Raw genomic sequence first — 12,873 nt, 5'->3', positions numbered from 1 at the left:
TCTTTTTCTAAATGAAATTTAAAAAATAGCTACGGCAAAAAAAAGGCTTTAATAAATTAAAAAAAAAAGAAATGCTTATTTTTTTTATATTAAAGGCTTGTTGTGACTGGTTGAAATCTAGCTTAGTCACTTTAAGAGGATGTTTTATTTTCTTTAAAGCAAATCCTAATTTTTTAAGCTGGTTTTAAATTTTTTTTTAAGTTTAGATAAAAATACGATGCATGTTGAAAACGATCAAAATATACCTTCACATGGCTGTCTTCGCGCATTGAGAACTGGAAAAAAAATAATTATAAAAATGCATTAGGCTCCTATTTGGAATGACCTTACATTTAAAATATAAGCTTAGCCTAAATAAATAGAGTCAAATTATAACGATTTTGGACTAATCCAAAAGATTTAAGCCTGGCCTAAAAAACTAGAACTTAATTTTAAAAACTTAGGCCTAGTGTATATGATTTTACACCTAACTGAAAAAATACTCCTAGCCGAAAAACCTAGGTTAAGGTTTAATAATTTTACAAGTAACCTAAAAATAAAAATTGTTGCTTAAAAAACTCGGGTCTAGCATTAAAATATTAAACTAAACACAGAAAAGGTATAGATTCTTACTTAAAAAATTTAGGCCAATAATCTAAATGATTTACACTTAGCTTAAAAATTAGGCCTAGCTGATAAGAACTAGGTTTAAGCGTATAAAATTTAGGCTTAGCCTAAATAGCTTTGGGTAGCTTAGAAAACATAAACCTTCTTTAAAAAAAAGTTAAGCCTGCCTTAAGAAACTTGAGCTTATCTTGATGGTTGTTTTCTTGACGTGGTTATTTTAGCTTTTTTGGTGGGAGCTGAGGTGCTCTCTCCGGGGGCGTCAAGGGTCCGTGTCAATCCGAGCTTGTCGCACACTCTGAGTTTATTCCTCTTGATCCTCAAAATTATAAGACGAAAATGAAAAAAAACTACTCTCTCAAAAGATTTTTTTTATTTTCTTATACTCAAAGAAATATGTAAAAATACAATGGAGATCTGGTATAAGATAAACTTGGATGTACTACTCTCGCTCATTATAAATAATTCATAATAATCTGAGATTCATAGAAATGAATTTCCTCTGTCAATATCACATTTACCGGAATCGCAAGAAATAAACGGAAAAGCTGCAATCGATATCACGTAAAATAAGATCTTTGGTCAGAGACTGCTGACTCGCATTGGAGCACTTCGGAAGCGCATAAGGCAGCTTGTCAGTGGTTTAATGAGAACGTACGTTGCAGTAATGATGAGAATAAAGATTCCAATTCCTCTGGCCGATGAGAAACTGGAGCGTACGAAGAAGTTGGAGTATAGACCAAGGATCATTGTTATCACAGCCAAAAAGTAAAGAATACTCCCCAAGGCGCCGTGGATTAGTTTAGCCAGCACTGGACGTAGGTACTGCCGGAGGTTATAGCTGTACTTTGTCCATACACCCCCAACACCAACAAGAGCAGTCAAGATGAAAGTGATGAGTCCCACAATTGCGTGATACGTGTGGAAATGATGTTTGTCATTGACAAACTTATGAGCCAGAATAGCAATGAAGCCAGCTGTGCTCAATACACCCCCAATTGTCTGCATAATCCAATGAAAACGAACTCTCCATTGGAAACTTCGATTTCTGATCAGAAGATTATTCTCCGAAAACGACAGAATTGCTTCTGACATGAAGACGGTGTACTACCAAGACGAACGATTTATAAGTGAGAAAAGGGGCTAAAGTGATGAACAAAGGAAATCAGAAATAAAACTTCTTACCCCAATTGTTAACAATGCCGGATGCCATGCAAAGAGGAAGGCACTGTGGGAGAAACTCAGGTAGACAATGTAGGCTGTAAAGATGAACAGGAGACTTTGCACCACTAAATCCATCACAATTTGCACCCATGTTAATGGAGTTTGAAGCTCTGTGTTCATCTCTATGCTATAATCTCTGTGATCTGCTAAATGAGTGCAACGTCTGCAGAGGATGATCTAACTTTTTATTCGTCGCACGGGAAAGCTTGGGGCTTCCCCAGATGTGGTGAATTCCGACGAGTAATCAAAACAACAGCAGACTAGAGCGCGAAAATCCAAATTGAGCGATGCATAAAATTAACAAACAAAATTATTTTAAAAATTATCTTTTCTTGATAAAAGAAAGTCAGAATTTTCTTTGTGGGAAATGAACTCCTCCGAAACGGCTGGGCCGATCATGGAGAATTTCTGTAAGATCTTTTCAACTACATATATGGGATTCTAACTCCTCTCTCTCGCAAATGCGACATCATAAATAAAAATGTTTGTTTTTTTTAGCTGTGTTCTTTTTTTTATCTGCAAATAAAGGATTTCGTGTCTGTTTTCAGCTATGCATTTCTACACCGTTGTTGGTCCGATCGCGATGAAAATTGGTACAGTGTCTCCTGATACCAGGCGGTTTTCACCAAGGACATTCATTTTACCCCAGAGCCCCCCTTCGTAGCGCTCCCATATAATTTTAATGCTTTCTTTACTAGTTTTTGAATTTGGCGCCCTTTTTGGTACATTTTGTTGAAGAGAAAATGAGATGGATGCATTTCACCGCTATCCGTCACCCTCACACATTCAGTTTTTCGCAATTTTCTTGCGTTTTTCGCCAAATTTTCCGGGGAAATTGTTTTTTGTGACCAGGAAAACATTTTCCATTTCCGGGAAAAAAAGTGCGTGTAAAATCCCCAACCGTCAAAAATTTAAAATTTCTAACCCAACCGTCAAAATTTCCGCGGGCTCCAAATTCCGCACGGAGAAGCTCCCCGGGGGCCCCGAAGCACCCGTAAGTGTCCCAGAAGTCCTAAAAATGCATCTTATGCCCAAAAAATTGGCGGAAAAACAAGAAAAATCGCATTTTTGGAAAAACGAAAAAAAAAGTTCGTTAAAGTTCAAATTTTATTATTTGGACCAGATGTTATATGGCGCTGTTTAGTTTGCTCAAGAGAAAATGAGACGGTGCACAAAATTGATACTGTCTCCCTCACACTTTCAGTTTTTCGCAATTTTCTCGCGTTTTCCGCCGAATTTCCCAGCGAAAGTGCGTTTTTTGTGACCAGGAAGCGACGCCGCGTCGTTTGGCGTCCCCAGTTCAAAACTCTCAAAATCTGCGCCAGAAAAAGTCGTGCAAATTCCACAAAAAAATCCAGCGAGTTGCGCCCCCAAATTTTTACTGAATGTACTTTGGGCCCTACTGAGCCACCCGCCAACTTTTGGCGCCCCAAAAATGAGTTTTTCCCGGAAAATAAATATTTTAAAATTTTTCCGCACAACTACAAACAAAGACCTTACCCCCTCATCGCTGTGCAAGGCATTATGCGTGAGTAGATTAATTTTGACATCTGTCATTGAGTGTGTGTGAATTTTTTTCACTTCGTGACGAAAAAATTTCTTTTTTATTATTCTAAACAATTTGTGGTGGAGTTTTTATTTTTTGCATTTTGTGGAAACAAAAAGTGAAGGAAATGTTTGTGGTGGATGTTGTGTGATTCATTGGAAAAAGGGGTGAGAGTGGGTGGCCTCTGAAAGGGGGGCACGCGTGAAAATTTGCATGAAAAATCCGTGAAAATAATTTTCTTCTCTCACATTTTGAGAAGAATTCATTTCTTGGGTGAAAAGAAAAGCAACAAGCATTCTCTTGTTTGAAACGCAAAGAAATCAATTAAAAAGTAATTAAGTAAAAGTTTTAATGTAAAAAATAACTGTTTTGTGCTCTCGCTAAAGAGAATTATTAACCTTTCTTACCCGAAAGTTCAGGCAGAGAAGGAAAAAAATTATTTTGATTGAAGAAAGTGGGTGTGCAAAAAGTGGGTGTTTCGCCCTTTTTCTCAAATTAAATTGAATCCTTATGATTATGTTGTGGGGGTGGTTTTTATGCTTCCCCCGTAGGTTCAATTGCGGGGGAGAAATTATAAAATTCTGCATAAATTGATGTACGTACAAAAAAAATTAAAACCCAGTGGGACATGCTTTGAATTGAAATGTCCTTTTTACCAAATATCCTACCCGGCTGGACCAATGTATTTCACTTTTAAATTTGAATTTTGATTGTTGATTTGAACGAATTTTGAACCTAATTTGTTAAAAAAAAAAGTAAGAAAATTAATTTTAATTATTTTATTACTTTTCAGTTATTATTTCATTTAGAAAAAAACCAAAGAATATAAAATTGATAAGAAATTGATTCCAACAAGAGCGGAAGATGCATAAAAATTCTTCGCTTTGTAAATGTGAAAAATCTAATAATAAAAAAGTTCAAGATGTAAGGAAATTGAGCAATTAAATCGATTGAGAGAGGAAAATACGGGAAATGGCAGCGAGTAGAGGTGGAAAAATGGATGAGGATGCAGCAGCAGCTCTCATTGCACGTGCAAATGAGGAGCGTGAGAAGCTCTTTCAGCGCTATGAGAAGGGACGTGAGCCAGGAGCTGAAATTGATCCCTGGGAAGATCCTGGTTTTGAAGTTTATCACCAAACAGATCGTTACGGTTTCATACACGATCGTCGTTTACCCCAAAAGGTAAAGAAAAAAGAATTAATTTCATCTTCAAAAGCATTTTTTTGTAATGCTTTTGCACTTCCAGGTGAATCCCAATGAGGCAAAAGCGCGTGCCATTGAATTGGAACGCGTGAAGAAGTGGCTGAAGATGCTGAATAAGTGGAATAGTCGGGAAACAGCTGAGAAGCTACATAGTCGTGTGTACAAAGGTATTCCCGATAAGTTACGTTCGAAAGTTTGGGTGAAGTTACTCAATTTGGAGGAAGTTATGGCAAAACAGAAGGATGTGTACAAGAAAATGCTGCGTTTGGCACGGCAATGTAGCACTGAAGCGCGTCAAATTGATTCAGATGTAAATCGACAATTCCGGGAGCATCTCTTTTACCGCGAACGCTACAGCATAAAGCAGCAGAGCCTGTTCAATGTTCTCACAGCGTACAGCATGTACAACATGGAAGTGGGCTATTGTCAGGGAATGTCGGGACTTGCTGGGGTGCTTCTCATGTACATGGACGAAGAGGAGGCATTTTGGGCACTTAGTGTACTCCTAGCGGACAAAAAATACGCCATGCATGGGCTCTACATTGAAGGTAAGTTAAAAAGCTTTTTCTCTTAATAGTTGATTCAATGATTTAATATAAAAAAATGGGCTTTACTCAGCGACCAAGAAACTCTTGAAATCTTTGAATTTTGCATTGAATTTACTTTCCAAAGATGTACTAAAAATTAGACCGTTTTAGATAGATTTTAAATCATGAAAAGGAGTCTATTCATATTTATTTGAGTCATTACCTGTCTTCAATGATACACAAAGAACAAACGAAATTCATACAAATAGCACAGAAAATCATTCGAGAAAAACATAACAGATGAGGTAATAACAGGAACTAGAATGAATAGACTTCTTTGTATTTTAAAGGCTTCGTGCTTTCAATTTTGTAGCGCAAATGATGTTGTCATTAAGAGATTTAAAGTTACAGAATTTTATTTGATATTTCTGATAGAATTCAGAATATTAAAAAAAAATGTAAAATATATTTTTTTTCAAGGGGTGAAAATCTTTTTTCTGCCTGAAAATATTCAGATTATTCTAATGATTCGCCAAAGATATTGAAAGATTCAGCAGACGAACATTTTATTTTATTTTTAGTCTTAAATTGGTAGAGACTTAGGAGCAAAAGCCTAAAAAGTACTAAATTCTAGTCGAAGAAGAAGAATTCAATTTAACACTTTATAGGCTTAAATTTAGTACCTTTTTTCCTATTGTATTCTATATACTGTTTCAGCTAGAGTTTACTATGTTTTTGGATAAAATTTAGTACTTGTAATTATTGAAGTTAGTACTCTTTCGGCTTGAATTTAATATTGCTTCAGCTATAATTTAGTATTTTTTGAAAATTCAATGTTAAGAAGTAAATTCAATAATTAAAAGTACTAAATTTTAATCGAAAACATACTAAATTCTAGCTAAAAATATAGTAAATTTTAACTGAAAATGTTATATGTATTTTCAAAAAGAAAAAGTATTAATTTTAAGCCGGAAAAGTACTAAAAAGACGAATAACTAGGTACTAAATAAAAGTAAATTCTAACTGAGAAAGTAGCAAATTATAGATTTATTTACTGTTTACTTAATTGTTTAAAATATGCCCTTAGAATAAGCAAGGCATACATATATCGGGCAATACACTGATTTTTTACAATATTAAAAGGTTAGAAATAACAGAAATGATGAAGTACTAAATTCCAGCTGAAAATGAGAATATTCAGATCTTCGGAACTATTGTGATTATTCGCTAATCTTCGGATTATTCGCCAAAATAGTCAAAAAATTCGGCAGATAAACACTCCTTGATTTTTAAAAAAAAATATTTTGATGTTCTACAAAGGAGTTTATTCAGGCCAGTATGAAAGATGATCCTCTATCGCAGAACAATTTTAACCCATTCCATCTTGTAGAGGATCAAAAAACATTGAAGAATCGCGAGAGAAACTCCCCAAAATCCACTGGGATCACATCGAAAAGTGCAAATAAAAATTGCAAAAAAATTCAAATATTGCGACGCCATTTGACGTTTTTTTCCCTATAAAAAATGTTTCAAAACTTTTTTGTAGACTTGTCGCTCATTTTCCGTGGAGTTTTTCTCCAGTCAAAATAAATGTATATTTTTTCGTTTCTGGAGTGATTTCTAAATATGAATCAGGTGATCCACAGCGAAATGAAGCTGAGGGAGATTGATAGAACCAGCCCCTTGCGAATCAAAACAAATATTTTTACATTTCTTGGGACTCTTTGGTAGTGAGAATTTTAGCAAATCTTACCGAGTTGAATCCCATCCAGCGCAATATACCTGATTCAGATGTAGAAATCAGTTTATTAGTCAGTATCCGGAAACATTCGACGGAGTCATCAAGCAAATCATGACCAGCACGGAAGACATTTCTGATATTGCTCCTGAAAGTCTCCTTCTGAGATTGGAACACTGAGCAAGTCCACAAAATCTTCATCACCGTCTTCCCATTCATCTTTCCCAAGAGCAATGACTCCCTGGAGCTGACAAAAGTGATTCCCAACTCTCATTTTGCCTCTCAGAGATCTTTTTTGTAGAATGCCCATGAGGTTTTGCTGTAGAAATTGGGACTTCCGGAAGCGAAAGATTTGCTCCGGCACATTCAAATTGAATCAATGGGCAGTGAACAGAGATTCTATGCCCTCTCCCTTGCTGCATCCGCTCTCGAGGAGGCTGCAATGTCAAGAAAGACATCCGGAAGTCTCATGAAATTATTCTCAGCAATAAACTCTCAATGAGTTTGTTTTCTCAGTGCTTTGAGAGTACCATTAGATGCACAGACTTCCAAGGAGCAAAAGATTTCACAGATTCAGATGTAGAAATCACTCCAGAAACAAAATAATAAACATTTATTTTGACTAGAAAAAAACTCCACGGAAAATGAGCGACAAGTCTACAGAAAACTTTTGAAACATTTTTTATAGGGAAAAAAACGTCGAATGGCGTCGCAATATTTGAATTTTTTTGCAATTTTTATTTGCACTTTTCGATGTGATCCCAGTGGATTTTGAGGAGTTTCTCTCGCGATTCTTCAATGTTTTTTGATCTTCTACAAGATGGAATGGGTTAAAATTGTTCTGCGATAGAGGATCATCTTTCATACTGGCCTGAATAAACTCCTTTGAAGAGGTAAAATCTTTTTTTTTTTTCGAATCTTTGCTTGCTAATTTTTGTAAAGTTTTAAATTCCAAACAGAAATAAATCTTTTTTTTAATGCACCAAAATACAGACACAGAAGAAAATTTGACATTTTTACAAGAAATTTTGAGATTTTAGTAACAATAAAAATAAACAATAAGATTAAAAAATAGTCTTAGGTACAGGTTTTTAAAACTTGAAAAGTTTTCAGTTCTAAAATCTTTTTTTTAATGTACATAAAAGGAATGTGTCATGGCTAAAAAAAAGGTTGAAAAGTTCTAATTTTTTTAGAACTAACAAATCTATCAATTCTTTTGTACAGAACACTAATTAAAAAAAACTCTAAACTACTAAATAAAAAATTAAGATTTTTTTACATAAAATGATTTTAAAATCTTATTTTTCAGATTAAAATAATTCTTCCTGATTTTTTTTTCTTTTAAAGGTTTTCCAAAGTTGACACGCTTCTTGGCGCATCATGATAAGATAGTCACAAAATTTCTTCCAAAGCTAAAAAAGCATTTTGATCAATTCAATCTCGATTCAATACTCTACTCACTAAAATGGTTCTTTGTGATTTTCGTTGAACGAGTAAGTTGGAAGAATTTAATTTTTGTTTTGTTGCGTAAATGGAGAAATAAATTAAAATGTAATTTTTTTTGTAGATTCCGTTCAGTCTCTGCCTTCGAGTTTGGGATATTTATTTGCTTGATGGTGAGAAGGTTGTTACGGGGATGGCGTACTCAGTGCTAAAATTGCACCGAAATAAAATACTAAAGCTCAAGGATATGGATTTAATTGTGCAATATTTGCAAGTGCAGCTACATACGGATTTTGGGTATGATGATGATTATGTGATTAAGACACTGGAGCAGTGTATGGAGGAGTTGCGGAAGCACAAATTGGACTTACCACCACCACCGGGTGCTAATGAATTACCAAAGCGACCCTTTGGGGAATTTAGGGAGCCAAGTATTGAGTCAAAGGTCACTACCGATTATTCTTTTTGGGATTTTCTATCCATTTGTAAAATAAGCTGAAATTTTAAGGGGAAAATAAATAAATTTTTGTCCTTTTCTTTACCACAGATTGGAAGGCGAAAGTCAATATTCTCAGAAACGGAGAGAGAAGTTACGGAAAATGTAATATTACAGCGAGAACTGACGGCACAGGAAATTGCTGAATCTCGCTTGTCTGAAGGTGCAATTGGTGGATCAAATAGTCAAATAAATAATGGTGAGAATACTTTTTATTTATTTTTTTTAAACTTTATTAATTTCTTAAAGATTTTTGAATTAATTTTAATTTTATTTTCTATGTTTGGGAGGAGTAGTTCATGTAGCTGAATCAGAAGATGGTGGATCACTGGGATTGGGAAGTTCGAGGAAATCCCTAGCAGATACTTCGGTAACATCCACGGCGGATTTGAGTATCTTTTCCGGTGGTCAGAGGTCACATCAAACGTCCGATATCTTTCACCATCAAGATGATACGCAGAGTCTTCACACTGAGGGTGGGGGAGTTGTTGAAGATGAAGATGAAAGCAGTCCTGGGTAAGTAAAACTTTTACAAAAAAATTTTGACGTTAAATAAAAAATAAATAAATTTTCGCCTTCTATTTTGATTTGAAAATTGAAGTTAAAAAAATTAAAAGTTTAAAAAAATGAGAAAAACAACATTTTAGTTTGGGGAGCTGGCATATTTTTAGTCTTAGGACGTACAAAATTCTTAAAACAATTTTAAAAAAAATAGCCGATGATTTTTTTTACAAAAAATAAGCTTTCCTTGAGTCATACGTAAACTCAAACGTGAAACATTTTAATTTTCCAACTATTTATGAATTTAATTGTTTTCCAAAGATAGAAATGAATTAAATTGACGCAATAGAAGCTGAAGAAGACATTTTTCCTGCAAAATGTCTTCTGAAAACTTTTGGAAAATAAATATCGTGATAAAAATAGAGCATGTTTCAATGTTTCTATGTTTCACGTGGACGCAAAAGGGTTAATTCGCCAACTGAAACATTTTTCTTAAACTTCTCATAAGGGGTGTGGATGACGAAATGGAGTTTGGCCCTAAAAAAATATAAAAAAGAAAAAAAAAGAACTTCTCATAGAAAGATATATTGAAAAGGAAATAAAATCCACGCGCTCCTTTGACATTCAATGAAACATTCAACAAACATAATGGAAATGAAATTGGGCTTTGTGGATGTCGAAATGACGTCCGGCCCTGCACAAAAATTAAAAGAAGATCAAAAAGTAAACACATAAAAGGAAAATATAAAAAACAGGACGTTCTTTTGACGTTCAGTGAAACATTCAAAAAATATTTCAGGTTGAAGTAAATGGAATAAAATCAGCGCATTCTTTTGACATTCAATGAAACATTAAACAATGTTTTAGTTCAAACCTTTTGTTGTCGGATTTTGTATCTGAAATAACATTTTCTTAACCTAAATAATAAAACAAAAAAAAAGTAAAAGTATATCAGCTAATGGTTTCTATTCTGCGACCAATAAATCTTCGAAATTCAAAGAATTTGTTCTGAAATTTCTTCAATTTCAAGAATTCCTTGGTAGCAGAATACGACCTTATCGCTTAAGGAATATTTATCTGCAAAATTAAAGGATCTTATTTCAAAACTGAGCAATTCTTTGCTAAGAATTCCAACTATAATGGAATTTAGAAAAAAAAAGATATAAACTGCAGAATATTGATTAATTTTCTTGGATCATACTTTGTCATCTGAATTTTTGGCATTTCGGTTTGATAAAGGAACCATCATCAGGGCATTGAAAATGAAAGAAAAACATTTATAGGAATTATTTTCAATGCTTCTCATTATTACGAAGCATTAATTCAATAATATTTTGATTAATTTTGAACTTTGAATATTTTCAAAATATATAAACAAAAAGGAAACTTAAAAAATCTAAAAAATAAAAAAAAAATATTCACAAAGAAATTCCCTTCTCATTGAAATGCTTTACAAAACAGATCGGGATTCTGTTCATTGTCAATTGTGGGACGTACATCGTCTGCAATGATGATCACCCCAACTCCACGAGCCATCTCCCCGCAGGACATTGTGCGAATTTATGTGCCCCCTGCGCCACCGGAAGAGGTGAATGGGGGCAATAATACAACATTGCCAGGGAGTGTGACTGAGGTGTCACCGAAGAAGCGGGATTCCGTTGTGTCCGGTGAGGTGACACCCATTAGGAATTCCGCCATGTATCGCTCGGATGAGGAATTGGTGCAGACACTGCGTGAAATTGAAAATGGACGGCATTCGTCGTCATCTTCGCGCCGTGGGAGTATGTCGCGGAAGTCACCGTCGTCGGCGCTTGAATCGGAATTTGTGATTGAATGTAGTCACATGAAGAGCAAGGAGAGACCCGCAACAGTGGCGAATGGGCAGAAATTGACGTCCTTTGAGGAATTGGCACGCAAAGAGCAGGAGCGACGTGGTGAAAGGGTTGTGGTTGGCATTGATAATCGTATGTCTCGAAGTGAGAACAGGTAAAGAAAATTTTATTTTTTTTTAAATTTGAATTTATTAATAAAAATCATTCCGGGCAACAGTTACCGGCGCTCAGATGATGAAGAATTCAGCTACAGCTACTTCTCCACACGTGTGGGCAAGGAGAATAGTTCACGCTTTGCGAGTGATTGCAATATTCAGTACAGAGCCCTCCCGTCGTCATCGAGTATTGAATACAAGTCCCTCCATCCATCAGCTGATGGTGTGCACGAACGTCTTCGGCCACTTGGGGCGGCGGATGATGAGGAGGAGGATGATGATGACGATGAGCGCCCAAAGAAGTCTTCTGATGATAGTTCTTCTAGTCCAAAATCCCTCCTGGCAACGCCAGTCAATGAAATGATTCCACTCCTTCTGAGTGGCTCTCCGCCCATCCATGAAGTCCCACAACGCGTTCCAGCGCACGAAAGGAAGCTCGTTCAACCACTTGGGGGTGGGTATGAGTTCCCAATTAAAGCGCGCACGCACAATTCTGCCCCGGAAGCCAATAAGATTCGCATTACAATTCAACAGAAGCAAAATTAATTTTTCTATTAAAATGAAACTTTAAATGAAAACTTCCTTCCCACCCAACACATTTCACGAGAATCTCACAAAAAATGACCGCAATTTTTGAAATTTTATAGATTCCAAAAAAAAACATTTCTTTATCTCATTTTTTTATAATTTCTTTTATGATTGAGAAATAATTACCTTGAATTTATTATATGTATTATAGGTATTTATTGGTAAAAATTTCATAAAATAAAATTGAAATGAATTCATTATTTTCAGTTAGAATTCCTTTTTCAGCGTCCGTTCCTTTTTACTGTATTCAACGGACTATAAGCCCATTCCCTTGAATTATTGATTTAAAATGAAAAACATTTTTAAAGAAAATATAATAGACTTGATTCCGTAGAAAATCTTTTGTTTTTTCTTTTAATTTTATTTCAATTTTCAAGACATTGCATGAAAATATTAGGTATCAAAAACCATTAATTTATTAGAAACATTTTACTATCTTTGCATACATTTTAAGGAATTTTTGTCTTTGAGACTCCATTTTAGTTAAAATTTTTCTGAAACAGATAAAAACAAACTTTCCTTTGACAGAAAAAAAAAATATTTCAAGAATTTTAATTATTAAATTAAAATTTTAGTCTGGGTACTAAAATTTTCACGTATATTTCAAAAAGTGTCTCGGCTAAGGGGTCTAAAACACATTCTAATTTTTTTAGACCTGCCTGATTAAATATTTTCCACACAATTATGGCTATAGAATTATTACAGTTCAACCTTAAAATAAAGACGTGTGTCTTGGATAAAAGGTCTAAAACTGTGTACTAAATATGTACTAAATTTTAAACAGTGTCAATGTCAAAAAGATTTTTATCTTGGTCAAAAGAAATCCTTTAGAAGATTTTCTACAGAATCAATCTAGAATTGATTTTAATTTAGTTTCACAAAATATTTCCTTTTTTTTCTTCCAACTGATCGATTTAATTTCTTTTAAAAACCATTAATCTTTGTAGATTTTTATTTAATTCATTGTTTTCCAAATCTTTAAATTTTTCTTTAAAAAAAATTTCAATGCAGAAAAAG

At 34.4% G+C, this 12,873-nt stretch overlaps 2 protein-coding genes across 3 annotated transcripts; one reads left to right on the top strand and one right to left on the bottom strand.

Moving 5' to 3' along the window:
- Nucleotides 1–957: 957 nt before the first annotated feature.
- LOC129796444 (transmembrane reductase CYB561D2-like) lies at nt 958–2,056 on the bottom strand. The gene is made up of 2 exons (XM_055838364.1): nt 1,789–2,056; nt 958–1,710 (listed from the first exon to the last, which is right to left on the bottom strand). Exons 1-2 carry the CDS (start codon nt 1,945–1,947, stop codon nt 1,186–1,188), a joined length of 684 nt encoding a protein of 227 aa, XP_055694339.1. The 5' UTR covers nt 1,948–2,056; the 3' UTR covers nt 958–1,185.
- A 1,305-nt stretch (nt 2,057–3,361) lies between these two features.
- Nucleotides 3,362–12,056, top strand: LOC129796442 (USP6 N-terminal-like protein). Of its 2 annotated transcripts, none has more exons than XM_055838362.1 (9): nt 3,362–3,540; nt 4,167–4,555; nt 4,620–5,124; nt 8,189–8,334; nt 8,409–8,729; nt 8,832–8,979; nt 9,077–9,296; nt 10,743–11,267; nt 11,331–12,056. In XM_055838362.1, the coding sequence occupies exons 2-9, from the start codon at nt 4,346–4,348 to the stop codon at nt 11,812–11,814; spliced, it is 2,559 nt and encodes an 852-aa protein (XP_055694337.1). In that variant the 5' UTR covers nt 3,362–3,540; nt 4,167–4,345; the 3' UTR covers nt 11,815–12,056. The 2 variants fall into 2 exon arrangements, with proteins under 2 accessions (XP_055694337.1, XP_055694336.1); XM_055838361.1 differs by having other exon boundaries at nt 3,384–3,704.
- The last annotated feature ends 817 nt before the right edge of the window (nt 12,057–12,873 follow it).

This window comes from Lutzomyia longipalpis, chromosome 4 (assembly GCF_024334085.1).
Source record: "Lutzomyia longipalpis isolate SR_M1_2022 chromosome 4, ASM2433408v1".
NCBI lineage: Eukaryota > Metazoa > Arthropoda > Insecta > Diptera > Psychodidae > Lutzomyia > Lutzomyia longipalpis.
The sequence above is the reverse complement of the archived record's forward strand: the minus strand, read 5'-3'. Positions and strand labels throughout refer to the sequence as shown.